The sequence below is a fragment of the Plecotus auritus genome, assembly GCF_963455305.1.
Source record: "Plecotus auritus genome assembly, chromosome: 6".
NCBI classification, from domain to species: Eukaryota; Metazoa; Chordata; class Mammalia; order Chiroptera; family Vespertilionidae; genus Plecotus; species Plecotus auritus.
In genome coordinates, this window is record NC_137773.1 from 176,926,474 (window position 1) to 176,953,069 (window position 26,596).

The following is a 26,596-nucleotide window of genomic DNA, read 5'->3' on the forward strand; positions in this document are numbered from 1 at the left end:
CGGTGCCCTCCGCCCCCGCCCCACTCCGCCTGCGGGTCCACACCGCCCCGGCGCCCCGGTTTCCCTCGCGCCGCTCCCCTCGCGCTCTCCCGCCGCTCTGCCTGGATCTCCGGGGCGGCGCTGCGTCGGGGCCCGCCCCGGGGCCCGCCCGCCCGCCCCGCGAACGCTCGCTGGCTCCCAGAGCTGGCCCGAGCCCGGCCGACCGGGCCATGTCTGAGCCTGAGCTCATTGAGCTGCGGGACCTGGCACCCGCACGACGCGCTGGCCCCGGTCGCACCCGTCTGGAGCGCGCCAACGCGCTGCGCATCTCGCCCGGCACAGCGCGCAACCCGGCCAGACAGCCGGTCCTGGGCCACGGCCACCGCTTCCAGCCGGCGGGGCCCACCACGCACACGTGGTGCGACCTCTGCGGTGACTTCATCTGGGGCGTCGTGCGCAAGGGCCTGCAGTGCGCGCGTGAGTAGCGCCCCGAGTGCCGGCGAGAGCGAGAGGGGTGGTCAAAGGGCAGCACAGCTGCTGCGGGTCAAGCTAGGGCAGAGCGGGTGGGGGTGGGGGTGGGGGTGGGAGTGGCTGGGACGCCCCTGGGGCAGGTCTGATACCCCCACCGTCACGGAAGAGAGTGGCACACGTTTCCTAACTGCCACACTCACTGCACCTGCGTGTGGGGCCCAGCTGGGCAAAGGCAGCTCCTGTGAACACCAGGGTGCTGATTTCCAGTTGCTTATCTTCAAAGTACCTTGGCCCTTTTTTTTTATTTTTATTGATTTCTGAGAGGAAGGGAGAGGGAGAGAAACATCAATGATGAGAGAGAATCATTGATCAGCCTCCTCCTGCACGCCCCACATTGGGAATCGAGCTCGCAACCCCGGCTTATGCCCTGACCGGGAATCGAACCATGACCTCCTGGTTCATCAGTGGATGCTCAACCACGGAGCCACGCCAGCCGGCCCCTTGGCCCTTTTTGAGAAAGGCTTTGTGCCCACCAGTCTCTTAAGTCCACATTCCCAGGCCTGCCCCTTCCCGAAGATTCATTCACCATGGTTCCTCCCAGGATCACTGGGCGATGGGCATTTGCCCACCTATGGAAAGGGGGCCTGGGAAAAGGCGGACCCTTGGGTGGCCCCGTGAAGCAGGGATTTTGTTGTCTTCATATAGCAGATTCCTATCACAGGCCGAGGCAAACAGGGCTAAACATGAAACGCAGCACCACACACCTGCGGTCCTCCGCCTCCCTGGTCCCAGCAGCAAGCAGGGGTCGCTCTCCCACGGGTGCACACCAGCCAGAATCACGGGGATGCTTTCCAGCCCTCCAAACCCGTGCCTGGACCCGACCTCAGACCCGTTGAACCCATCACTGGGAGCGTATCGTATCAGCGATTTTTACCTCTTTCTAATGGGCAGCCTGGGTTGCAAGTCACTGCTCTGGCCCCTTTAAGAACTTACGGAAGATGCCCCAGGCCTGTCTGTGCCTGGAGACCCTCCCGTCCAGTACAGGAGTCTGTCCTGAATTCAGCTGGGAGCAGACAGGGGGGATGTGACAATACAGAGCATGAACCAGGGCTGGGACGTTGCCGTGTTCCCGAGAAAACAGTGGCCATGGAAATTAAAAACAGGACAACTTGGGTGCGTGTCAGAGGCTGGAATCGATGATGAGCGGGGGGTTTTGCCTCAAACAGCTGGGAGAATAGTAGCCATTTCTGCTGAGACGACGAACTCTGGTGAGGGTTGGGTGAGTTGGGAGAAAAGTCCCAGTGTGGCCATGTTGGTTGAAATGTCAGACATCCAAGTGAAGGTACTGACACGCAGGACTTGACCTGAGCGGGGAGTCGGTGAGGGAAGCCTTGGATCTGGGTGGGGTGAGCGTGCACAGAGCAGGGCAGTGACAAGACTGGGCGTCCCTGACATTCTACCCTCACACCTGGGTGTTGACCAAAGGAGCTGCGGGGTCGTGGGGGCCCCTGGGAACCGGGGGGAGCAGCATCAAACCCGGCTGAGGAGGTGAGGGTGGAGAGAGGACCGCGGGATTGGGCAGTACCCGGGTTGCTGAGGACCCGACCGGCGGTCTCCTGGAGAGGGGTGAAGGCCAGGAATGAGTGCAAGTGCATCAGAGTGGATGTTTTGGTCCGAGGGGAGTAGACAGGTGACAACTAGAGGGACATGAGTGAAGACATTGCTGCGTTTCCCTTCAAGGGCGGGCGGAGGGCGTAAGGTCTGCGCTGGAGCGCCAACGGCAGAGCAGGCCAGACCGCGGTGGTCTCCGCCCGTCCTGCTCTGGAGCCGTGGGCGGTAACGGCCTTCTCCCTGCGGCTTCTCTCCCGTCCGGGGGTCGCTTCTCGGCCTCACACCAGTCCTCTCCGCAGATTGCAAGTTCACCTGCCACTACCGCTGCCGCGCGCTCGTCTGCCTGGACTGCTGCGGGCCGCGGGACCTGGGCTGGGAGCCGGCGCTGGAGCGGGACACCAACGTGGTGAGTTTGGGGCCGGGCGCACGGGCGAGGCCGGGACGCGCAGGCGAGCGGGCCCCACCGCAGGCGGCCTAGGGCTGGCCCCGCTACGCGATTTCCCCGCGGCAGAGTGCAGAACAGGCGCGGGCTCGAAGGGGTGCGGGAGGACTGCCTCCGCGCGGACTACCCCGCCGCCCAGCTCGGTGCCTGCGCCATTTCCGCGCCTTCCCGCCACCGCATCCGGCCCCGAGGCCACGCTGGTGCACATGCGCACTCGCGCTCACGCGCCGACGGGTTCCCCAAGGGAAACGAGACCGGCGGCGGCGTTGAGCCGAGCTGCCTGGGCTATGAGATCATCCCCAGGGGCGGGGCGCGAGTAGCCCCGCCCCCTGAGAGTTCCTTCGCCAATGAGAGGGGAGCGAGGCAGACGCCGCTGGCCATTCGCAGCAGTAACGGTTGCCGCGCGGACACAGGGCGGCGCACGCGCACAAGGGCGCACGGGACGCACGCGCGCTCGGGGCGGTGGTTGGAGGCTCCGGGAGCGCGGCTCGGTGAGCTGCCGGCTGCGGGCGCGGCGATGGGCGAGACGGACGCGGGGACGCCCTCCTTCGAGATGACCTGGAGCAGCACGACGAGCAGTGGCTACTGCAGCCAGGAGGACTCGGACTCGGAGCTGGAGCAGTACTTCACGGCGCGCACCTCGCTGGGGCGCCGGCCGCGCCGGGACCAGGTGGGGGCCGAGGCGGCGGGCGGCGGGCCGGGGGCGATCGCGGGACCCCGCCCCTGCCCGGTAAGTTTCCGTGTGCAGAGTTCGTGGGCAGCCCCGCGCTCCCGTCAGCGTGGATCCGGGCCCGACCCGGGGCAGCCGGTGGAACCGTGTGTCGGGCTCTCAGCGCGTGGGTCCTGGCAGCCGCGGCCTTGCCCGGTCACAGACCGGTCCAACCAGGGGAGGCAGCTACATGGCGTGGGGCAGACCAGGGCCGGGCACTGTCCGCCTATGACTAAGGCCCCTGCGCAGGCTGGACTAGACCTCGGTTTCCGCGTTCGGGCTCACCCACCCGCCCTGGGAAGAAACCAGGAGGAAGTGGCGAGGGAGGAGTCCTCGCCGGGAATTGAGAAGTGTTTTTAGGGGAGAGGCCAGGGGTGGTGTGCGCCCCTCCGTTGCACTCCCGGATGGAGCTGAGTCTCCACCTCTGGCGGGTCCTGGCCTGTCACAGCTGCTGGACTGTGGAGGGTTCTGAGCCCCACCCTCGGGTGGACGCGGAGCGCGCCCTTGGGAGCACACACACGGAACGTGGAGTGGATCTGGAGATCCGGGATTTGGGATGGATGGGAAGGAAGCCTTGTTTGGGACCATAAGCATCCGGGGAAGGCCAGATTGTAAACTCCCTGTGAGGGGGGAGGGGGCGGGGGGGTTCCTAACCCAGGATATAAGGGAGTCTCCCGGTGTCCCCCTCCTTGGAGACCTCTGTGCCATGAGTGTGACTGCCAGGCTCAGATAACTAGCTGCTGGGGAGCTGGTCACCTCTGGGGAGCACCCTGACCAGAGAGCATGGGGAAGAGAGATGGGACTATGAAGCTCAGGACCTTGCAGCCATGGAGGCGAATTCCTCACATGAGCTGAGAGAAGGGGCGTGGACACTGCTTTAGATGCAAGCTCCGAGTGTGGATCTCTGAAACTGTCTCTGTGTCACTCGGGCCTGAGCTATTTTCCATTGTGGAAAAGTGAGAAACCCACCAGACGCTCCCCCATTGACCAGGAGCTGGGGCGTCCCCAGTTGTATGTAGAATAGACGGCGGGTCGCTGTGGAGAGGCGGGGGTTGCTGTGGTAGGGGGTGGAGATGCTCTGACCCTGCTGGGCACCCCTCTGGGATGGCTGTTGAAATCCCCTTCACCAGGCAGCTTTGGAAACGCAAAAAGAAACTTCCTCCTCTCCAACCCGTGGGCAGCACCGTGCCTCCTGTCCAAGGCCCTCATTTTAGAAGTGAATAGACGGAGGGAGGGTCACCCGGAGAAGGAAAGGGGCTGGAACGGAGCCACGGCATCCCAGTCCGGGCCCTGACTTACCCGAGAGGGGAAGAGGAAGGAGCAATTCTCATTCCCAGGCTGGAGCTCAGAGCCATCCAAGGCAGGGGAACAAGTTAGTGCCGTCCCTGTGCCACCCTGTTCTGTAACCGGAATTCTCTTCCTTCCTGCCCTGGCACTACAGTCCGCTCGGCTTTCCTCCCGCCCCAGCACCCCTCTCATCCTGGTGCTCCTCACTGAGGCATTCCCCTCGGCCCCAGGCCCTCTCCTCGGGCCTGAACAAACATATCCACCCTTTAGTCCCAGCCTCCAGCCCTCCTTTACCCCCACCCCCAGAATCCCCGTTTTCCAGGGCCCACACATTGGTTCTTACCAGCCTTAGGGCCGCCCACTGTCCCCAAGGCTTGTGCTGAAGTCTTCACTTCTCGATGCTCTCCTCTATCCACAAGACCTTTGGAAGCTCGGGAAGCAAACAGGCTTCAGTTCCCACCTCTCCCAGAACCTTCTTCCGGGAGAGCCCACCTCAGCCCTCAGCACCGTCCTTGCTCTGCTGGACAGCGGCGGCAAGTTGTGGGTGCAGAGCACACAGCTGAAAGGCTGACTCCACCCTGCGACCTCACCTGTCATCCCAGTTCGTCCCCATCAGATGGTTTAAGCTCAGGGGCTCCAAAGCATAGCCTGGGCACAGGGTTATTCTGTACGAGACCTTCTGGTGGCAACTCCTTGGGGACTTGGGGCAAGACATTAGTCAGCCATGATCTCAGCTGTGTCTGTGACACTCCCACTCCTATTAGGGTCTGACATCACCCGGAAAGGAAGTGAGGCTGATGCAATGGGACCAAGGCAGTTTGGGAGGAGAAAGTTTATTCAGTGCCCGGCTGCCCTGGCCCATACCACACCGCTCCGATAAGAATCGAGTTCCTGGAGGAGTGGGGGAGGGGCCGAATGGTGGCGCTACCTCCTTGTGTTTCCAAACATCCACACAGCAGGAAGGAGGCGCAGAAACCCACCTGCTTGGCACTTGGACAGGCGCCAGCAGGAGGCGACTTTGAACCTGGCCTGAAGCTACCTTTTGTGCAGCCTGGGTCAAGCTCCAAATGGCATGTCACAGTGCTTTCCTCACTAGATGTCAGACGTGCGGCTGGCCCCAGGCCCTCTGCCAGGGGTGCTGACATTTTAGAGGTTTCCCTCCCCCTTCTGCCCACTGGTGGCTGGGCTCCTGCCGTGCACCAGCCCGCACACTTCTCACCATGCAGTGGGCCAGGGCCCTTTGCCAGGGTGAGGGCGAAGTGGGCTTTCCTCTCCAGGACACACACGACCCACCTCAAGTGCTGGGATCGGGCTGTGCGGCTGGGAGGTAGTTTTACTGTTAGAGTCCTTTCTCAGTGTCCCTCTTCCCCTGGCCCCGGGCTTTGTGCCTCAGTGCCGTGGTTTAAGGTGCCCTTGGGGTCTCACCTGGGCTTGTCCCGGGGGGCAGAGAGCAGCCTTTGCTGTCTGCATCCGTAGCCTGCAGAGCCCGGAGCAGCGATGGGCTCCTCTGCCTGTGACATGCACGGCCTCAGGGAGGCTTCCCTAAGGGTCCCTGCCGGCCCATCTTTCAGGACGAGCTCGTGCAGTGGGAGACCCCTGACCTCTCTCAGGCTGAGACTGAGCGGAAGATCAAGGAGTACAATGGCCAGATCAACAGCAACCTCTTCATGAGCCTGGTGAGTGGACGGCCTGGGAAGGGGTGCGGGAGGCGCAGGGGCCCAGCTGTGCGCCCGATGGCTGACGGGTCCCAGCTGAGGTGCTGCTGGGTGGGCCCAGCAGAGACTGATGCACACCCAGCCTGGCCCCTGTGGACTGGCGGTGCCCAAATCTGCCCCTTCTCACCCGGAGCCGTCATGGTTCGCTGTCTCTTCAGAACAAGGACGGCTCGTACACGGGCTTCATCAAGGTGCAGCTGAAGCTGGTGCGCCCCGTCTCCGTGCCCGCCAGCAAGAAGCCTCCCACCTTGCAGGATGCCCGGCGGGGCCCAGGGCGGAGCGCAGCCGTGCGGCGCCGCACCTCCTTCTACCTGCCCAAGGGTGCTGTCAAGCACCTGCACGTGTTGTCACGCACGCGGGCACGTGAGGTCATCGAGGCCCTGCTGCGCAAGTTCTTGGTGGTGGATGACCCCCGCAAGTTCGCACTCTTTGAGCGGGCAGAGCGCCACGGCCAAGGTGGGCTTTCCACCTCACCCCCCCCCCGCCCCCCGTGAGAGGGTGTATGTGCATGCAGCTGTGCATGCAGGGCTGAGGGGGCCGGGCCTGACTAATCACTCCCCCCCCCCACCCCTGCCTGGCCTCAGTGTACCTCCGGAAGCTGGCGGATGACGAGCAGCCCCTGCGGCTACGGCTCCTTGCAGGGCCCAGCGAGAAGGCCCTGAGCTTCGTGCTGAAGGAGAACGATTCTGGGGAGGTGAACGTGAGTACACAGCCTCCTTCCTCTGGGTTGTCACGAGGCAGGGCTGAGGGTTGCAGCTACAGTAAGGCTCGGAGGAGGAGGAGGGTGAAGGACAAGCCCTGCCACGCTTCTCCAGAGCGTGTGAGCCTTGTGGCTGAGAAGGCTTCCTGGCCATTCGTGCCAAGTCTGGCCCTGTCTAAGAAGCCAGGGAGGCCCTGACCGGTGTGGCTCAGTGGATAGAGCGTTGGCCTGCAGACTCAAGGGACCCAGGTTCGATTCCGGTCAAGGGCATGTACCTTGGTTGCAGGCACATACCCAGTGGGGAGTGTGCAGGAGGCAGCTGATCGATGTTTCTCTCATCGATGTTTCCGACTCTATCCCTCTCCTTTCCTCTCTAAAAAAATCAATAAACTATATTTTAAAAAAGAAGAAGAAGAAGAAGCCAGGGAGAAGGGCCTTGGCGCTCTGCTCTCTCCCATCGTGGAAGTCCTCGGGAGATGCAGGAGTCCATCTCACGCTGTGTGATCCCAGGCCAGGTCGCAGTCACACAGGTGGCCCCAGGAGGTCCTGGGCTCCCCTCCAGATGTTAGGACTTTCTACCTGGAAGCTTTTTGGTTATGATGTGTCGGGCCCATGAAGTGGGATTAGACTCCAAGTGTGAGCAGGACCTGCCTGTGGTAACTGGGAACATCTGGTTTGGTGGCCTGCCTGTGAGGTGGCTGCCCTACTTTGTGGGACCCGTCTTCTAGACAGACTTGGTGGGAATCCTAGCACAGACCATTCAGGCAAGAGCCTGCTATTAGAAAGCCCCACGTGGGACCAGGATGCTCTGGTCTGCTCTGGGGAGGGCTTGCGGGTTGGGCCATGCCTGCCACAGCCTTTGCCCCCTCCTCCCTGCAGTGGGACGCCTTCAGCATGCCCGAGCTCCACAACTTCCTGCGCATCCTACAGCGGGAGGAGGAGGAACACCGCCGCCAGATCCTGCAGAAGTACTCCTGTTGCCGCCAGAAGATCCAGGAGGCCCTGCATGCCTGCCCCCTGGGGTGACCTCTCATACCCCCGGGTGGAAGGAGGAGCGTAGGCAGCACAAAGGGTGTGCCGTGTGAGTGTGACAGGGCCTGTCTGGCCTGAGGAATGAGTGTGCATGGAGGCCCTCATCTGGCTGGCGGAATGAACCCAGAGAACGGCAAAGGAGCGGGCTCCCGGTGTCACCCCTGCGCCAGGACAAGCTCTGCACCCTCTGCCCTGCGTGTACCGAGTCATGGTGGGACAGGGTGGCCCTGGGAAGCTGCTCCAGGCTTGCAGCAAGGGTAGAGCAGACAGAAGTCTCCTTAATTTGTGTGTCAGACACGAGAATCTTGGAGACCCAACCAACAGAATAGGGTCATGTTTGCGGGGATGAGGACCCTCATCTATGGGAAGGGTTGTGTGTCTTGGATGGGGTCTCAGGACGGCCCTATCAAAGCCAATGGAGGGTGGTCACGATAAGGCAGGCATCGAGGAAGAATCAGGGTGCCCTCTGCAGTGCCCTCTGGCTCTGCGCACACCCTGAGTCAGCGTGCTGGCTGCCACTGCAGCTACAGTGCCTCAGTGCCTCCTCCAAGGAGGATGGCCCCGGGCTGGAGTCTGTGGGCACTGGCCCAGGTCCATGCCTTGTTTGCCAATCAAAGCCAGGGTCTTTACTTTGGGTATTTTTGATGATGTGTGTGAATGTATATTTTGTGGCCTCAGCTGAATGCCTCCTGGGGGAAAGGGGTGGGAATGACATCATCAGGGCCGGGGGCTGGGGAAAATTTGGCTGAATAAAGATTCAAGAATCTCCTGCTTTTGGACTCTATATGGGCCTACAGCCCCAGCTGCTCTTCATGCCAGTGTCTGCCCAAGGTGATGGACAGGCTCACAGACACTTTTTCAAGGTCACTATGGGACCAATCTGTGAAGGGTGAAGGGTACAGATATGTAAGTCCTCTCGGCACCCTGGGGCTCAGGTCTTGGTTTGGGCAAGAAGATCATCAGCTGCAGCCAGCGCTTAGGGAAACCACTCACCCCACGAGCTGTGGGAGCCGCTCTGGCACAGACTCGCTGCTCATGGCACTGAAAACCCTGCCCTCCTGAAGCATACCTTCTGCTGGGTTTGGGGGGACACTGGGTTTGACGTCTCAGGCCTCAGTGTGGCTGTGTGACATCTGGCCAATTCCTCCACTTCCCATCGGTTCCGTTTCTTCTCCACGTGCCAGTGGTGATCGCAAAAGGGAACAGAATGAGGCCAGCCAGGCACTGCAGCCTGGCCTGGGGGTCAAGTCCCACAGAGCTGGTTTAGGGACACTGGTGGTTGGGCAGGTCCGCCGGACCTGACACGCACGGGCACGTCGGAGGCGCCATACACGCCAAAGAAGCGCGCAGGACAAGCCACCGCGGTCCCGAGTGGGAGCTGCCCCAGCTGGAGACAGGGGCCTGCCGGGACTTGACGTCTCGCAGTGCATCCTGGGATGCCTGATGTCTGGGGGCGGCTATTGGTCTCGCTCTGCGGATCGACGGGAGGGACAGCCAATGAGGGGACAGCATGAGGAACGGGCGGAAGCGGAAATGAGGTTTCCGTGGAGACAGCCGACCCTGCGGAAGACGGCGGCGGCATCTGCGAGCGGAGGCCGGGGCAGGAATGGTGGCGCGGACTGCCCCGTGAGAGCAAAGCGGCCGCGGGGTCCGCCATGTGCCGGCGGCCCTGACATGGGCACCAGCGGCTCCAAAGCTCGGGGGCTGTGGCCCTTCGCCTCGGCGGCGGGGGGCGGCGGCCCGGAGGCGGCGGCCGCGGAGCAGGCTTTGGTGCGTCCGCGAGGCCGAGTCGTGCCCCCCTTCGTGTTCACGCGCCGAGGGTAAGGGCGCGGGGTTCCGCCCCGGGGAGGACAGGCTGGCGGCCAGGTGCCGTGCGTCCTAAGTAGCTCCCCCCGCCGTATCCTCTGCGCGGAGCTAGGACGACTCCCATATTCAGGCCCCTTTTGGAGCAAGGGAACGCCGGGCAGTCGGTCCCTGAAGGCCTGCTGCTCTTGAGAGCTCCTTGGAGAAAAGCAGGCAGGGCCTCTGAGACCAAAGGACTTCATCCTTTACCCCGTTAAGCCCAGCCAGCAAGTTGAAGGCTCCTAGCCTCCCTCTCCCTGATTCTTCTGATGGGGAGTGACCCCTCGTTTCGGCTGTTACGGTTTCCCACAGTGGTGAGGTTGGACCTCTGAGCCCAGGGGCGGGGTGGGGGGAGAAAGCAGGACCGGGCCCTAGTGTTGGGGATGGGGCCTAGGAAAAAAGACACCCCAATATGTTCTACAGATCTGGAGCCCTGACCTCCCCGCTCACCGCAGGGGTTCAGCAGGAGCATTAGATTGAACTGGCCCTGGTGGCCTCCTGGGGACTGACGCTCAAGTGATGCTGGAGATGTAGCTGTAGGGTCTGGAGACCCAGCAGTGGCAGGTTGGCTGGGGTGGGTGGGAAGGATGCAGCCTTTTTCCTTTTAGGTTCCCTCCTAGCTCAGGCATCTGCTGTCCAGGCTTTGGCCCTGGGCCAGCGGTGTCTTCTGGACCAACATGCCCAGCCACCGTCCTGCCCATTCTGTTAGTCCTGGGTGAAGGCAGGGGCCTGATGCTGGAATGGCTGTTCTTGCTGAACAGACCAGCGATGAGAACTGGCCTTGGCTGCCTGGACAGTGTGCCCTGGGGTAGCCTCTCTTCTTGGGGCCCGACAGCAGCACTGGCCACTGCCCCGCTCCTCACTTCCTTTCCTTCTCGTAGCCCCAGACTCTAAGCACGTTCTCCAGGCGTGTGATCTTCCTTCCCTTCCACCAAGTTGCTCCTCCCTTTGTGGAGGTGGGCACACTTCCCGTTGGTCTGTGGCCCGTGCCATGACAGGTGTGAGGCTCCAGCCCAGCCCGTTCCCCTCCTCCTATACAGCTCCATGTTCTATGACGAGGATGGAGATCTCGCTCACGAATTCTATGAGGAGACGATCGTCACCAAGAACGGGCAGAAGCGGGCCAAGCTGAGGCGGGTGCATAAGAACCTGATTCCTCAGGTGAGGGGCTGGTCAGCGGTCATGGAGCCTGTGCTGAGTGTGTGAGGGAGACCCAGATGGGGTCTGCTGTCATGGGGGGGGCTCTTGGGGGAGGAGCTGGGAGGAACAGGAAGGCTTCCTGGAGTAGGGGCCCTGAGATGACCCTCACTAGCCCCCGTTTCCACGGCAGGGCACCGTGAAGCTGGACACCCCCCGCATCCACGTGGATTTCCCTGTGGTCCTCTATGAGGTGTGAGCCTGGGGGGTTCAGGCCTAAGCACCTCCTGCCTCAGCAAGAAACCCTCAGGCTCAAGGCGTGGCTTCCACCGAGGAACTGGGCTGAAGCCACTCTCCCGCTGGAACTCCAGGGGCCTGGACGCCACAGCCGTGAGCCGGGCCGCCCTGCAGTGTTGGCTGGGTGCTGGTTTGTCTGCGGATGAGAGGTGGCTGGTGAGGGCTGACAGCGGCGTTACCAGCCCACCTTCCCCGGCAATCCCGATAAGGAGCCGGGCAGGGCAGGTGCTGGCCGGGGGGGGGGTGTGGTTCCTGCGCCCCGGCTTGGCCTGCTTGCTTCCAAGCTTGCCTGGGGCCCAACCCTGCTGGGGCTACAGCACTTTACAAGTAAGGTCTTTCTTCCAGCCCCTGGGCTGTGGGAGCTGTACACAAGTGGGGACTTCCCTTCCCTCACTTCCTCTACCCGTTCGTTGGAGCATTTCAGCCATTTGCTACCTCGATTCCTCCTCTGTTGGACAGAGGCTGGGGCAACACAAGCCTGATTCTTCCTGCCTACCTGCCCTTGTGTTCCCAACTGACCCCCAGATGGAGGGACAGTTGCTGGCTGTTAACAGGTGGAGGGACTGGTGTGGGAGGCTTCTCCCTCTGCCCAGGACCGGGCTGATCCCTCCCCACTGTAACTAGTTGCCCCTGGAGTCGTCCTTCCCCCTCCCCCCATAGGATGGGATCAGGTAGGGCTCTGGGTGCCTGTGCCTCTGGGGAGGTGCCCCTACCCACCTACTCCATGTGGTCTCCCTTGCCTTTTGCACCAGTCCCCCCCCCCCCCTCCGCCACAGACACACCCATTGGGAGGACACCACCCTGTGGTGCCAATAGCTCTGAGCCCACCACCCCTTCCCCTATAGTATGCCCATCCCTTCAGGATCAGTCAGGGGAAAGTACTGGAGCCCCTGGGTAGGGACAGAGAGAACAACCATAAAAGGCATAAAATGTGAAAGTTTGTAAATAGTCTAGTCCATGACATTGTTGGGGCAGAGTCTGATTTCTACATAGAACTGACTTTTTTTTTTTTTTTTTTTTTAATTCCTTACTGTGCAAGCTCTGTGCTTCCAGAGTATGGGAAGTGGTGTGGGGAGGGTGGCCCCCATTCTAGGAAGGCTGTTGTGTTATTGGTTCAGTTTCAATAAAATTATTTGTAGACCCTGAAGACAAGAGTGGCGTCCTTGGGGCTGTGACACCCAGCATCTAGACCACCACCTGGGCTCAGTGGGTAGGCCTGGGCCAGGACTCTGGCCCCCCATCTACAGCAAGGCCAAAGGCAAGCCTGAACTTGGTCTGCAGCCATCCCAGCCATGACCAGCAGGTGGCAGTGCACTCACACAGACCTTGCCACAGGATCCCTCAGGGTGGAGGCCACTCCTCTGCATTTGCCTTGAGCAGGTGGGTATCCCTGGAATTGAAAGGTCTTGGGAGACTTCATTAGGAATTGGCCTCATCTGCCTAACCTGAGGTGAGAGTGTGACCTCGTGTAGGTGTGGAGTAACTAACCTGCCCCCAGCAGTGCCCCTGACCCTACCTGGAGCCACAGCCTAAACCCTGTGGACCGCCAAGGCCCAGCCTTAAGTGGACAGCAGCCAGATGGTGGCACCGCACCTTGGTCTCCTTCAGGCTCTGCATCCCAAGTCCACCTGCCTCCTCCTGGGCCGCCTGTGGGTCCCACCGGGAGTGGGCTTGGGGCCTCTGTTCCAGCAAAGCCCAGCCACCCAGTACTGTGCCCCCCTGCCACCAGCTGTCTGACCTGCCGCCTGCCCCCTGCGGACATTCCGCCGACCTTCCTCAGGGCCTGCTTGAGGCCAGTTCACTGCTCTGCCCAGCCCTTGGCCATCAGCCCAGCTCCCGTTAGGGAGGAGTGCGTTCAGGCACACAGGCTTCTGGGTCTGGGGAGCTGGCCTGCTAGCCTTCTGGAGGTCACACTTGGCAGGATCACACTGCAACCTGGACTTAACAGTTCTTCGGGCAACTGCCCATTTTCCAATAAGATATCAGACAAGGTCCTGTCATTTGCTGTCCCGCCTACTGACTGCCCCGGGGACAGGGTTTCTGGACAGGTGCCTGGCCAGATGGCACCCCATCTCCTAGCGCCACTGTCCCAGTGTGGGAGAACTCACTGTGCTGGGCCTGCCCCAGCTGACCCCAGAACTGGAAACAATGGGGGTCAGGTCACTGCTTCCCCACACCCTCCCGCTGGGCTGTGCTCACTTCCTTCCTGCTGCCTGCCTGAGGAAGTGTCCCTACCCTGGGACAGTCTGCCCTGGTCTTTGTTTCCCCAGGGGCTCCACCCTTGAAGCTTTCAAAGCCAGTGTCCCTTGTGGAGCCAGCATGGTGGTATAGGGACGCCACCCTCCCATGCCACGTCTTGGGCTCCTTGGTCCTCAGGGGCAGACTCCAGGGTACGTGCGCACTTCCCCCAGGAAAGAGGCCTGGGCATTAGGGAAGTGGGCCAGCAGGGTAAAGGCTGGGGGAGGGGTACGTTCAAAGTGATCTGAGGGGTGCACATTTGTCCACACCTCGCTGGGGCCCTCCTGGGGCCAGCCACACATGGGCACCTACTTCCCACAGGTTGCAAGGAGCCACCTATTCTGCAGAGTCAGTGAAATCCCTCCGGCAGGAGAACACCCCGCAGGCCGCTCCCCCCACCCCCACAGTCACACATCAGCATATTGTCTATTCGTCAAACTTAGGACACTTCCGCTCTCAGTGGAAAAGATTGACTCAGCTCCTGGAATTTCTCCCAACCCCTTCCCAGACACCCCGCTTCCCTTCATCACCTGCTTAGGGGAACCATCAGCCAAGCATCCCCCAAATAGTCTGACTCCCCAAACCCCCAACACCAGGGCCCTTGCACTCTACTGGATCTTAGGATGGTCTCAACCTCAAAGGAAAGTTGGGGAGAAGAGCTTTCAGTGTTAAGGAAGCTTCCAGCCTGGGGGAGGCTGGCACCTGAATGGGATCCCACAGCCTTCCTGTCACCTGGCCCAGTTCGGCCTGGGCAGGACCTAAGGGAGAAGGGTGGGGAGGACAGTAGGGCAGTCCCTAGGGAAACAGGGTCAAAGCGGTCTCCTCCCCCGCGCCATTCCTGGCCCTTTCCTCTCTAAGGGGCAGCAGGAAGTGAGGAGAGAGGGCTGGGGTGGGAGGCGGGAGCGAGGAGGAGGGGATGGGGTTTATCAAGTCGCCGGCGGGCTGCCCACTGGGCAGCAGCTGGCGCGAGTAGCTGGACTGGAGAGGCTCTAAGCTACATAGCCGAGGACTCCCGTGCAGGTGAGCCCAGCGCAGACGACTGGTCTGCACCCCGCGTAGGTGCGCTCTCAGCCTTGTTCCCTCCCTCTCCCCTGCTTGCGAGCGGGAATGGGCTGGTGGTGCCGACCCCGGCCCTTCGGGAGCTGAGCACGGCGCGGGGAGTGGATCTAGGAAGAGGCAAGGGGGTCTTGCTCCAGTCCAGCTGCAAGCCCGCTACCCAGCGGAAGGGGTTTGCGGGGAGATGGGATCAGGATACCGGGTGGAGGCCTGGGGAGCCCCTCTGGCCGGGCCAGCGTTCTCTGCGATCCCACCAGGACCTTCTGCAAGGGTGGCCGCAACCTCCTCAGGGTTGAAAGGAAGCCTTGGGGGCTCCACAGCCCCCCACCCTCATCCTCCGAGACTGGGCAGAAGGGGAGGGGAGTCCAGGGACTGGCCCATCTCCGATGCATGTCGCTGGAAGGGGGGTGCCCTATCCCGAGGGCCCGCTGGCCTTACAGGCCAACAACCCGCAGGCCAAGCTGAGACCCACAGCTCATGTTGCCAAGACAACCACTGCCTCAGCCCAGCCCAGAAAGGACTAAGAGGCGGGCGCTCGACCCCCTTCCCCAGTCAAGCAGGGGGCGGGGCTCCCCTTCAGAACCTGGACGGGGGAGGGGAGCCCCGATCCACAGGGGTTTACTGTCCTGGGAGTCTGGAGAACGGCTCTGGTCACCGTCCCCCTTTCCATACAAAGGGACCCCCCCTTCCCCCTCGGGCTGGGGCTACACTCAGGGGTGCAGAGTCAGATCCGCGGCTGCCCCCAAAGCAAGGCCGCGGGGTCCCACAGCACCTCCTCGCGGCTGAGTGGGGGAATACCACCTCCTTTATTGCCACCCCATCCCCGTCCTTTATGCTGCTGTCCCTTTAAGGGGCTGGCCGCGCCGCGGAACGGGGAGGACTGTACCACCCGCACAGGAGGCGGGGGGGTGTCTCGGCCTGACTGGCGTTGGCCGCTGCCTCTCGATTCCAATAATTATAGGCTGTTGTTGTTCCTTGTGATTAAGCCCCGAGAAATCCCCGTTCGGAGGGGCCTCACGGCCCTATATGAGTCGCCACGTTCCTTGGAGGAGGAGCCGGGGACGCTGGAGTCCAAAACACCGCACTGGCGGCGCGGAAATGGGGCGCACCTTCCCGCCCCGGCCGCCAGTCCTGCCCCGGGCCCGCCTCCGCGCAGGATTCTTAAAGGGCCCTCGAGCGGGGGGGCGGAGCCAGCAGAGGCGCCGAGCCGGGCCGGGTCTGGGCAAGCGGCCGAAGTGGGCTGGGCCGGGCCAAGGATGGCGGTGGCTATGGCGCGGGTCCTGGCGGTACCCCGCGCGAGGTGAGGGCGGGCGATGCCAGCCTGGCGGCCCTCTTCCCACGGGCTGGGTTCCGAACCCCCAGGGGGGCGGCACAGGGACCCCACCCCCACCGGGCCGGGCTCAGGCCCCACGTGCGGGGCGGGGGCGGGGTCCCGCACAAAGGCCCGGCGGAGTGAGCTCTACCCCGACCCGCCTGGCGGTGGGCGCGCGCATTCCCGGTGGCTGTGGAGGGAAGGGCCAGCTGCCGGCGCCGCCGTGGGAGGTCCGCTGCCCCTTTGTCCCCGCGGGGCCTCCCGGAGCTTGGGAGAGTGACTGCCCTGGAGACAAAGTCCTGACAGCCTCCCTGGTCCGGGCGGGTGCGCTCCAGCCGGCTGGCCTGCCTCAGCCGAATGCTAGCGTGTCTCCGGACCGAGACCCCTTCCCCGGGTACACAGTGGGCCGCGGGTCTGGGCGCTCTGGAGCGATGTGTGGGTGGTATGCGGGCATCGAGTGTCTCTGGGCAGCGAGTCAAGAGCTCCATTTGCCCCAGTCCTCAGGGGTCACAGACCTCACAGAGGCCCTTTCGCAGCCGTAGGCCACCTGCTTATGCTCCTGCAGTGAGTTCCTGGGGGTCTGGCTTGCCCCTGGGGGGGGGGGGGGCGGCCTGTGGTCCCTCAGACCTGTTACAGCCGTGTCATAGGGTCTGAACAGCCCTGGGCACGGTGCCCCGCACAGCGTGGGCTCTGGCCGTGTGGATGGGTTAGGGGTTGGCACCTACAGGTTCTCTAGGCTGACTTGCCCTCTCTCACCCTTTCCTCAGCTCCTGAGCCGGTGCCAGGCAGGTGACACCGTCTCCCTGCAGCCCCCAGCATGTGGGCAGGCCTGAGCCCCGCCATCGTCCTGGCCCTGGCCCTGGCGCTGGCGGTAGCATGGGCCAAGGAGCTGAAGCCCACAGCGACGCCCATCTTCACGGGCCGGCCCTTTGTGGTGGCCTGGGACGTGCCCACGCAGGACTGCGGCCCCCGCCTCAAGGTGCCGCTGGACCTGGAGGAGAAAGCCTTCGATGTGCAGGCCTCCCCTAACGAGGGCTTCGTGAACCAGAACATCACCATCTTCTACCGGGAGCGGCTAGGCCTGTACCCGCACTTCGATTCGGAGGGGAAGCCGGTGTACGGTGGGGTGCCCCAGAACGACAGCGTGCTGCGGGCGCACCTGGACCTGCTGCAGGAGCGCGTGGAGCACTACATCCGCCGGCAGGAGCCCGCGGGCCTGGCGGTCATCGACTGGGAGGACTGGCGGCCCGTGTGGGTGCGCAACTGGCAGGACAAGGACGTGTACCGCCAGCTGTCGCGCCAGTTGGTGGCCAGCCGCCACCCGGACTGGCCGCCAGACCGCGTCATCAAGCAGGCACAGTACGAGTTCGAGTTCGGCGCCCGGGAGTTCATGCTGAGGACGCTGCGCTCCGCCAAGCGGTTTCGGCCTCAGCACCTCTGGGGCTTCTACCTCTTCCCCGACTGTTACAACCACGACTACGTGCAGAACTGGGCGACCTACACGGGCCGCTGCCCCGACGTGGAGGTCTCCCGAAACGACCAGCTGGCCTGGCTGTGGGCCGAGAGCACGGCCCTCTTCCCCTCTGTCTACCTGGACGAGACGCTCGCTTCCACCGCCCACGGCCGCAACTTCGTCAGCTTTCGAGTCCAGGAGGCCCTCCGTGTGGCTCGCACCCACCACGCCAGCCACGCGCTCCCAGTCTACGTCTTCACGCGGCCCACCTACAGCCGCAGCCTCACGGGCCTGAGCGAGGTACGCACCTCCCAGGGGCCTGCCTTCCTCCTCGGGAGCCGCAGCAGTCCGAGGTCCCCGAGGGCCTCCTGCCCCTACCGCCCTGGCTACGCTCCCTGCCCTCCCCTCAGTCTCTCTGTGACCTGGTGAGAGGGCAGCATCGCTAGCTCCATGTTGCAGATGAGAAAATCAGGCCCAGACATGCTGAGAATCGACCCCACAGCCTGCCGGGAAACCCAGGACAGAGCAGGGGCGTGCGGGTGGGCGTGGGCATGCTGATTTTGGAGTTTCCCTTGGTAGATACATCCTAGGCTCCAGAAAGGGGGCCCAAAGCGGGGGTGGAAATGGCTTAAACCAGGGGTGGGCAAACTTTTTGACTCGAGGGCCACAATGGGTTCTTAAACTGGACCGGAGGGCCGGAACAAAAGCATGGATGGAGTGTTTGTGTGAACTAATATAAATTCAAAGTAAAGGAGCGGAGGGGAGAGCAAGAGAACCGGATAGAACAGCCGGATCCGGCCCGCGAGCCGTAGTTTGCCCACGGCTGGGTTAAACTCTTAAGAGAAAGTGAAAGGGGGCCCGTGCTGGAGAGTGAGAGGGGAGGACTGGGCTGGGGGAAGGTCACCAAGTCAGAACAGGAGGGGCCTGCCCACCCGTGTGCCCTCCTCCCTGCGGCCTCAGCCCCCAGTGACCGCTGTCCCCACAGATGGATCTCATCTCCACCATCGGCGAGAGCGCCGCCCTCGGCGCAGCCGGGGTCATCCTCTGGGGCGACGCAGGCTTCACCACCAGCATGGTAAGTGACCCCCCGCCCCCCCAGTTTTCCCGCCCGCAGGCTCAGGGTGAGTGTTCGGGCTTTTGGCTGCCAAACCTCAAGGTGGGCAAACCTAGTCTGGCCCCCTGGTCTGTCTCCTACCCAAGACATTCCTGGTGCCCGCAGAGAAGACGAGGCCTCCTCCCCTCTCCCAGGAACGGGGACCCTGTCCTGAACCCTTCCCTGCTGGCCTTCCCTGCAGGCTCCCGCCTCTGCCCCGACCCCTTCTCAGCAGGCGCAGGGACAGGGAGGGCTTGGGCCCAACTGCATGTATACGCGTGTCACCGGTTCAAGAAGGTGCGGGCCACGCCGTCGTGGGCACGGTGTCCGTCTGGGTCTGGGCGGACGCAGCTGACCTGATTCCTGGCCTCTGCCCCCCAGGAGACGTGCCAGTACCTCAAGAACTACCTGATGCGGCTGCTGATCCCCTACGTCGTCAACGTGTCCTGGGCTGCCCACTACTGCAGCCGGGCCCAGTGCCACGGCCACGGGCGCTGCGTGCGCCGGGACCCCAGCACCAACACCTTTCTGCACCTCAGTGCCAGCAGCTTCCGCCTGGTGCCCAGCCACACGCCGGGTGAGCCCCCGCTGCGGCCAGAGGGGGAGCTCAGCTGGGCCGACCTCGACCACCTGCAGAAGCACTTTCAATGCCAATGCTACTTAGGCTGGGGCGGCGAGCAATGCCAGTGGGACCGTGGGCGGGCAGCCGGGGGTGCCCGTGGGGCCTGGGCTGGGGCCCACCTCACTGGCCTGCTGGCCGCAGCAGCCCTAGCCCTCACCTGGACTTTGTAGGGATCTCTCACCCGGCTTCGGGCAAGCTGGCCTCTGCCACAAGGGCTCTGCCAGGCACGTAGGGGCCTGCACAGGGTGGACGCGTGAGTCCAGAGGGGCAGAGCCCCTGGGATGCCCGGAGGGCGTCCTCACCAGCTCTCACCCCCTGTTCTAAGGGGGAGGGGCAGTCCCCTGGGAGACCCCTTCTGTCCCTGCCAGAGGAAGGGGCGCATGGCCTCCCCTGCTCCTGGGTAGTTTATTATTATTATTATTTGGGTCTCTTTTGTAAATTAAATATGAAACAACTGCTTCTGCGCTTGGATCGTCTGCCCCTGGGCCAGGGCCTGTGAGAGTGATTCCAGACTCTTCCATGAGGTTGGAGCCCAGCTCTGTCCCTGGGAAAGCTCTGTGTTAGGGACTTCTCGTCGGTAAATGTGTTCACTGCGACCCAGCGCCTGCAGCTGCCCGCTCTGCAGCTGTCCTGCTGGGACGGGGCCCTGGGAGCGGAGGGACTCGGGCCACCCCATGCCCAGGGCCTTGCTTTCTCCAGATTGGGATTGACTGGAATGCGGTGGAGTCCGACTCGACGCGCTGCTGCTGGCCCTGCATCCCCAGCTGGGCTGGTGCCGGCTGCCTCGCCTGCCCACCCAGGGAGAGGGGAGCGGATGTTTGATCTTCCCCAGCTGGGCAAGCAACCAGACCACGCTCTCTCCGTTCCCACAGCTCCGGGCAGAGGACCCCAGCCACACCCCTCACCCTCACCCCTCTGGGCCACAGTCCTCCGCCGGGTATGGTCGGAGGAGGCAAGAAGGGATTGGGGTGGGATTCTGAAGTCCAGTCCCTGTCGCACTGCAGTCGCCTGATGGGGCAAGGGGGGTACCCAGGGCCCGGGAGCAGACATCCTCCAGGCCCGCCCTGTTCTGCCCCCGGGAGAGCAGGAGCCGTTGGAGCAGGTCAGACCTGCTCACCCTGCGCCACTCCCCGCCCCCGAAGGGAGTTCCCTGGGTGGGTCTCCCCGGCCTCAGCCACCCCACCCAAACCTGGGTGCCCCCGTCCTAGTCACAGATGACTCAGCCCTGGGAACGAAGCAGGGGCAAAGGTGGCGGGAGCTGACCTCAGCGGGGATGCCAGCCCGGGGCGGGGTGTGGCCGGGGCCTCTATCAGGCAGAGGCAGGAGGGGCACCCGGAGCCGCACAGCCTGGCTGCCGAGGGTGGTGCTGTCTCCCCACTCTGTAAACAGCACGCGCACCTGCCAGGGCCGGGCCAGCTGCGAGGGATGCGGCCGGGAGTCACACCCTGAAGACGCCCCCTGTCCCTGTGCGATGGCAGCGCAGAGGGAGGCTTGCACTGGATGGATGTGAAGGCCGAGTCAGGTGCTGGACCGGGGAGAGCGCTCCCCAGAGAAGCAGAGGGCGAGGGGGCATGGGTAGGGGAGCAGAGCCCGCCAAAGCAAGTGCCACCGAACCAATGTCCACTCGAGCTGTCAAGCCATCCTTGTCCCTCCGCCTGGTGATGGCAGAGAACAGAGAGAGGGGGCTGCTGGTCGCGCTGGGAGGGACGTTCACCTGGTGGAGGCGGGTCCCGAGGTGAAAGGGTTCCCGGAGCTCCTGGCGGCGGTGGGGACAGGCCTGCTAGGGAGAAGATTCGGGCGTTGGTCAATGAGACCATGAGATGGTGGAGCCAGCGGAGAGAGGGCCGCTGTGAGCCCACACACCTGTGACCGCCCGCACAGATGTGATCCATGCACACCTGTGAGCTATCCTCCCATCTGTAACCTCCCAACCCAGGTGATGGAGGCACACCTGTGCCCCCCGCCCCCATGCGCCTGGGACTTTCCCACCTCTGTATGTCCACATACACATAGCCCCCTACATGCGAAGCTCTGGTCCCCCACCCGTAGGGCCTCCTTTACACACGATGACCCCTCCATGCAGACCTGTGAGCACCTCCCAACGCTTCTCCAGGGGGGCCTGGAAGTCACCTGGAGAAAGGGCAGCCAGGGGACCGCCAGAACTGGCCTATGGGTGGCCAGGTGGGGGGTGGGGAGCGAGGTGATCAGGCCTGAGGTGTGCCCGATGAGAGAGCAGGCAGGTCTGGACCTGGAAGCTGGCTCACCTGTGAGCAGCTTTAAACGTACATTTCTTAAGAAGCATCAGTTCTGCAGCCGTGGCCTCTGGACTGGCCTGAGATGGTTATCAGATGTGTGGCCTGGGCAGTGGACAGCAAGGCCAGTTCACGTCTGGTGCTCTGGGGATGGGAGTCCTTCAGGGGGTAAGCAGAGGGTTGTCTGGGGCCTGAGGTATGTCTAGGCCTTGATGCAGGATGGGAAAGTTCAAACTGAGGTCCCAGGCCAGGTAAAACAGAAAGCAGTCTTCCCTCGCAGCTCAACCTACTTTTTTTTTTTTTTTAAATATATTTTATTGATTTTTTACAGAGAGGAAGGGAGAGGGATAGAGAGTTAGAAACATCAATGAGAGATAAACATCGATTCAGCTGCCTCCTGCACACTCCCTACTGGGGATGTGCCCGCAACCAAGGTACATGCCCTTGACTGGAATCGAACCTGGGACCCTTCAGTCCGCAGGCCGATGCTCTATCCACTGAGCCAAACCGGTCAGGGCTCGGCTCAACCTACTTGATTGTGGTACTTTAACAGCTTGACTCTAGTGACTCCATTTTACTTCCTCACTCTATTCCTCGGACCCCAGACACACATCACTCGGAACAGACCAACCCGGCAGAAGCTAGTCTGTGGGTGGGGCCCTGGGGGGGGCGGGCAGGGCCACAGGCACCCCAGCTGCTTCCTGCTCTTCCATTACAGCTTCTCCCTGGCACCGAAGCCAGCGAGAATGCTGGCGGGCTGGCGGGCTGGATTGTGGCACTCGGTCTCCGGGGGCAGCAGGAGGCAGCACGGAGCCTCAGGGGGAGGGGGCCCGGCTGCCTGGGCCTGATGGTCATCACGCCGGGACCCAGCTTTCTGGACAGGCTCAGCAGCCACACCTCTGGCCAGATCCTGGCTCGGCTTGCAGCTGACGTGCCCACAGGACCCTGGACCCTCCTCTCCTGCAGCCTTGCCAGCCTGGAGGACCAAGCCCAGGTGGCAGCCAGCTGTGCCACTGCTCTGGTGACCACCATGCCACTGGCTCAGGCTCAGACCGGGCTGCTGACCCCGGCAGCACTTTAACCTGAGTCAGGGACCTGCTGGTTCCTCCACCCCGCCCTGGCAGGCAAGCCCAGGCCTGCGCACCCACCAGGCGTCAATCACTAGGTTCTGAATCAGCAAACAAGTGGGATCATAAGGAATGAACAAGCGTGTGGTCACCCCGACAGGCCTCACAGTCACAAGACAACGGCGCCCCACACTCACACATGCGCACTCCGCTGGTTTGTGCAGAGGCCCTGATGGTCACTAGCTGGGGCTGCACAGACAGAGACAGCCGCTGACCCAGCAAGTGGACAGAGGGAGACAACACAGCCTGACTTCAGACAAGTCCCTGAAGCGAGGTAGGGGCCAAGACCACAGTACTTTAGAGGCCCATCAATGTTTAATTTTAATCAAAGGAAAATATATAAATAATGAATAGGTAATGGATTCAGTCTGGAGTGTGTTTGTCTTTATACCAACATAGTTGTAAAATATATATATATTTTTTATTTTTTTTAAAATATATTTTATTGATTCTTCACAGAGAGGAAGGGAGAGGGATAGAGAGCCAGAAAAATCAATGAGAGAGAAACACCGATCAGCTGCCTCCTGCACACCTCCTACTGGGAATGTGCCCACAACCAAGGTACATGCCCCTGACCGGAATCGAACCCGGGACCCCTCAGTCCGCAGGCCGACGCTCTATCCACTGAGCCAAACCGGTTTCGGCTATTTTTTTAAAAAAATTTTTTTAAAAATATATTTTATTGATTTTTTACAGAGAGGAAGGGAGAGGGATAGAGAGTTAGAAACATCGATGAGAGAGAGACATCGATCAGCTGCCTCCTGCACACCACCTACTGGGGATGTGCCCGCAACCAAGGTACATGCCCTTGACCAGAATCGAACCCGGGACCACCCGGGACCCCCCAGTCCGCAGCCCGACGCTCTATCCACTGAGCCAAACCAGTCAGGGCTATTTTTTAAAATTTTTTTATTCAATCCCCGGTCAGGGCACATAGAGAATCAACCAATGCACGCATAACTAAGTAGAACAATAAATCAATGTTTCCCTCCTTTCCTCTCTAAAAATCAAAAAATGAAATATTAAATTTTTTTTTTTTTTTTTTTTTTTTTGCCTAGCCAGCATGGCTCAGTGGTTGAATATAGACCTATGAACCAGGGGGTCACGGTTCAATTCCCAGTCAGGGAACATGACCAGGTGGTTGGCTCCATCCCCAGTAGGGGGCGTGCAGGAGGCAGCCGATCAATGATTGTCTCTCATCATTGATGTTTCTATTGCTCTCCCTCTCCCTTCTCTGAAATCAATAAAAATATTTTTTTTAAAAAAAGAAGAAAAAAAATGTTTTTTAGGAAGTGGCCCACCCACAAAGGCGAAAGTGCCCAGGACTCGTGCAGCCACGTGGGGGCAAGTACCACCCTGGGTATCAGCCCCGAGATACCCAGATTCCAGTCCCACACAGGCCTGCCCCCTGCACTGCCTCCACCCCCACCCCAGCCAAATAAAGCCACAAAGCCCTGCCCTAGTGCTGAGGGGGGGGCACTTCCGGCCCAGGCCCCACCCCCAAGAGGGCACTTTGCTGGGGGTAGTGAGGTGGCTCTGCTGCCTGGCCCAGCCCTCCAACCCAGGGCCCACCCCTCAGCCCGCCCCCAGACTGGGTGGGGTGACTTCCTCCAAGAGGAACAGAGAGTCCTGCCCTCCGGAGTCGGGAAGTTTGGAGGATGAGGCCCATCAGCCCCGAGGTCAGCAGGGACGAGCGGGCAGACTGGCGGGTGTACAGGAGGCTGTCCTTGGTCCCTGAGCATCCCCTCTGGTGGCTGGCTGGGATTCCTGGGGGAAGAGACAGGAAGGGCCCAGCCCCACCAGTCTGGTCAGCCTGGGGCAGGCCTGGCTCTCTGCTCTCTCCTCAAAACAGCTGTCCTGGCTCCTGTGGCCCTTGGGGAAGTGGGGGGTGAGCCTAGGCAGGGCCAGGCCTGTCCCGAGAGGCCACTCAGATGTGCCTCAGACCGCTCCCTGGCCCCTGACTTCCCTGCGCCCTGCCAGTCAGTGTCACCTGAAGTCAGAGCAGGGCTGGGCTGATGAGCAAGGGACTTGGTCCGCTCCCCGAGCGAGCAGGGCCAGAGAGTTCAAGGCCGGCTCTCAGCTCTGCCTCCCCTGGCCAGGTTGCCCTAGGCCTGCCCGGTGCCATGGCAGCCCACCTGCTTCCCAGCTGCGCCCTCTTCCTGACCTTGCTCGGCATGGCCCCCGGCTCCAGGGGCCCCGTGGTGCCCAGCCAGCCCTTCACCACCGTCTGGAACGCCAACACGCAGTGGTGCTTGGAGAGGCACGGCGTGGATGTGGACGTCAGTGTCTTCGACGTGGTGGCCAACCCGGGGCAGACCTTCCTCGGCCCGGACATGACCATCTTCTACAGCTCCCAGCTGGGCACCTACCCCTACTACACGGCTGCCGGGGAGCCCGTGTTCGGCGGCCTGCCCCAGAACGCCAGCCTGGACGCTCACCTGGCCCGCGCCTACCACGACGTCCTGGCTGCCATGCCTGCCTCTGGCTTCTCAGGGCTGGCAGTCATCGACTGGGAGGCCTGGCGCCCACGCTGGGCCTTCAACTGGGACACCAAGGACATTTATCGGCAGCGCTCGCGGGTGCTGGTTCAGGGGCAGCACCCGGACTGGCCGGCTCCTTGGGTGGAGGCAGCAGCCCAGGCCCAGTTCCAGAGGGCCGCACAGGCCTGGATGGAGGGCACCCTCCGGCTGGGGCAGGCACTGCGGCCTCGCGGCCTCTGGGGCTTCTACGGCTTCCCTGACTGCTATAACTATGACTTTCTAAGCCCCAACTACACGGGCGAGTGCCCACCGGGCGTCCGTGCCCAGAACGATCAGCTGGGGTGGCTGTGGGCCCAGAGCCGTGCCCTCTACCCCAGCATCTACCTTCCCGCAGCACTGGAGGGCACAGGGAAGGCACAGGTGTATGTGCGGCACCGAGTGGGTGAGGCATTCCGTGTGGCTGGGGGTGCTGGGGACCCCAGTCTGCCGGTGCTGCCCTATGTCCAGATCTTCTACGACATGACCAACCGCTTTCTGTCCCTGGTGAGTCTCCTCCTGTGACCCTGCCCACCTCAGGCCGCCTCGTCAGGCATTAGGTCCAGCAACTGATGCCACACAGCCTGGTGGCGCTTTCGTCCCCTCGTTCTCACGTCCTTGGACGCCTGTTGTGTGCCAAGGTGTGTGCCAGGACGCAGTCCCTGCCTGCATGGCACACAGGCTAGAGCGTGACAGGCTGGCCTCCGGCCCCAGAGCCAGGGCTGGCCCAGGCAGGGACTAGGAACCCTTTGGCTCCTCCAGTGGTGTTCCAGCACTGCCTGGGGCGGGAGGGGGAGAGCCACAGAGCCACCCTGTGCTTCCCCCCAGGACGAGCTGGAGCACAGCCTGGGGGAGAGCGCGGCCCAGGGAGCAGCGGGAGTGGTGCTCTGGGTGAGCTGGGAGAACACGAAAACCAAGGTGAGCTCAGGCCGGGGCGGGGGCAGAGGTCTGCTGGGGAGCCCGGGCCCATCTTTCTACCCCCGCAGTTCTGCTGGCTGGCCAGGGAGGGCCTCAGTGCCCTAGGTGGGCCCACGCAGGGCCCGGCGTCCCTGACGCGCCTCCTCCCGCCCAGGAATCATGCCAGGCCATCAAGGAGTACGTGGACACCACGCTGGGACCCTTCGTCCTGAACGTGACCAGTGGCGCCCGTCTGTGCAGCGAAGCCCTGTGCTCGGGCCATGGCCGCTGTGCCCGGCGCCCCAGCCACCCTGAGGCCCTCCTCCTCCTCAACCCCTCCAGTTTCTCCATTGAACTCCCGCCTGGCGGTGGGCCCCTGACCCTACGAGGTGCCCTCTCCCCTGAGGATCGGAAACGGATGGCGGTGGAGTTCCAGTGTCACTGCTACCGGGGCTGGAGGGGAGCCTGGTGTGAGCAGCGGGGCACGTGGTGACTGGGCACACCCCAGGGTGCACACATTGCACGCCACCTAGTCGTGTAACAGTGCGCTCCGGGCCTGGCCCAGGCTCTCCCAAGCACAGGCCCAGCTACACAAGTCACGGCCACACTCGGGGGTACAGTCAGGAGCACCTGCCTGGGATGCTCACATACCAGGTACTTCCCGGGAGTCGCCGGCACCCACCTCGGGGTCTCTAACATCACCCCCAGAAACAAGGGGGCCCGTCTTTAAACCGCAGCAATCACAAGAACGCACGTTCTTGAGCGCCTGCTCTTCACCGAGCCCCGTGCTGAGCGTGTGAAGTGCGCC

At 62.5% G+C, this 26,596-nt stretch overlaps 3 protein-coding genes across 5 annotated transcripts; all 3 read left to right on the plus strand.

Moving 5' to 3' along the window:
* The first annotated feature begins 47 nt into the window (after window positions 1–47).
* RASSF1 (Ras association domain family member 1) lies at window positions 48–8,718 on the plus strand. Of its 3 annotated transcripts, none has more exons than XM_080674059.1 (6): window positions 48–456; window positions 2,361–2,467; window positions 6,071–6,175; window positions 6,373–6,670; window positions 6,799–6,914; window positions 7,794–8,718. In XM_080674059.1, exons 1-6 carry the CDS (start codon window positions 210–212, stop codon window positions 7,938–7,940), a joined length of 1,020 nt encoding a protein of 339 aa, XP_080530185.1. In that variant the 5' UTR covers window positions 48–209; the 3' UTR covers window positions 7,941–8,718. The 3 variants fall into 3 exon arrangements, with proteins under 3 accessions (XP_080530185.1, XP_080530186.1, XP_080530187.1); XM_080674060.1 differs by lacking the exon at window positions 48–456 and adding an exon at window positions 2,917–3,233 and having other exon boundaries at window positions 769–2,467; XM_080674061.1 differs by lacking the exon at window positions 48–456 and adding an exon at window positions 2,917–3,173 and having other exon boundaries at window positions 769–2,467.
* Window positions 8,719–9,498: 780 nt separating this feature from the next.
* TUSC2 (tumor suppressor 2, mitochondrial calcium regulator) lies at window positions 9,499–12,367 on the plus strand. Its single transcript, XM_080673878.1, has 3 exons — window positions 9,499–9,766; window positions 10,829–10,949; window positions 11,119–12,367. Exons 1-3 carry the CDS (start codon window positions 9,621–9,623, stop codon window positions 11,182–11,184), a joined length of 333 nt encoding a protein of 110 aa, XP_080530004.1. The 5' UTR covers window positions 9,499–9,620; the 3' UTR covers window positions 11,185–12,367.
* A 3,349-nt stretch (window positions 12,368–15,716) lies between these two features.
* HYAL2 (hyaluronidase 2) lies at window positions 15,717–26,429 on the plus strand. Its single transcript, XM_080675548.1, has 8 exons — window positions 15,717–15,816; window positions 16,596–17,581; window positions 18,267–18,356; window positions 18,756–19,162; window positions 23,991–24,054; window positions 24,475–25,398; window positions 25,720–25,809; window positions 25,964–26,429. The coding sequence occupies exons 2-8, from the start codon at window positions 16,646–16,648 to the stop codon at window positions 26,279–26,281; spliced, it is 2,829 nt and encodes a 942-aa protein (XP_080531674.1). The 5' UTR covers window positions 15,717–15,816; window positions 16,596–16,645; the 3' UTR covers window positions 26,282–26,429.
* Window positions 26,430–26,596: the final 167 nt, after the last annotated feature.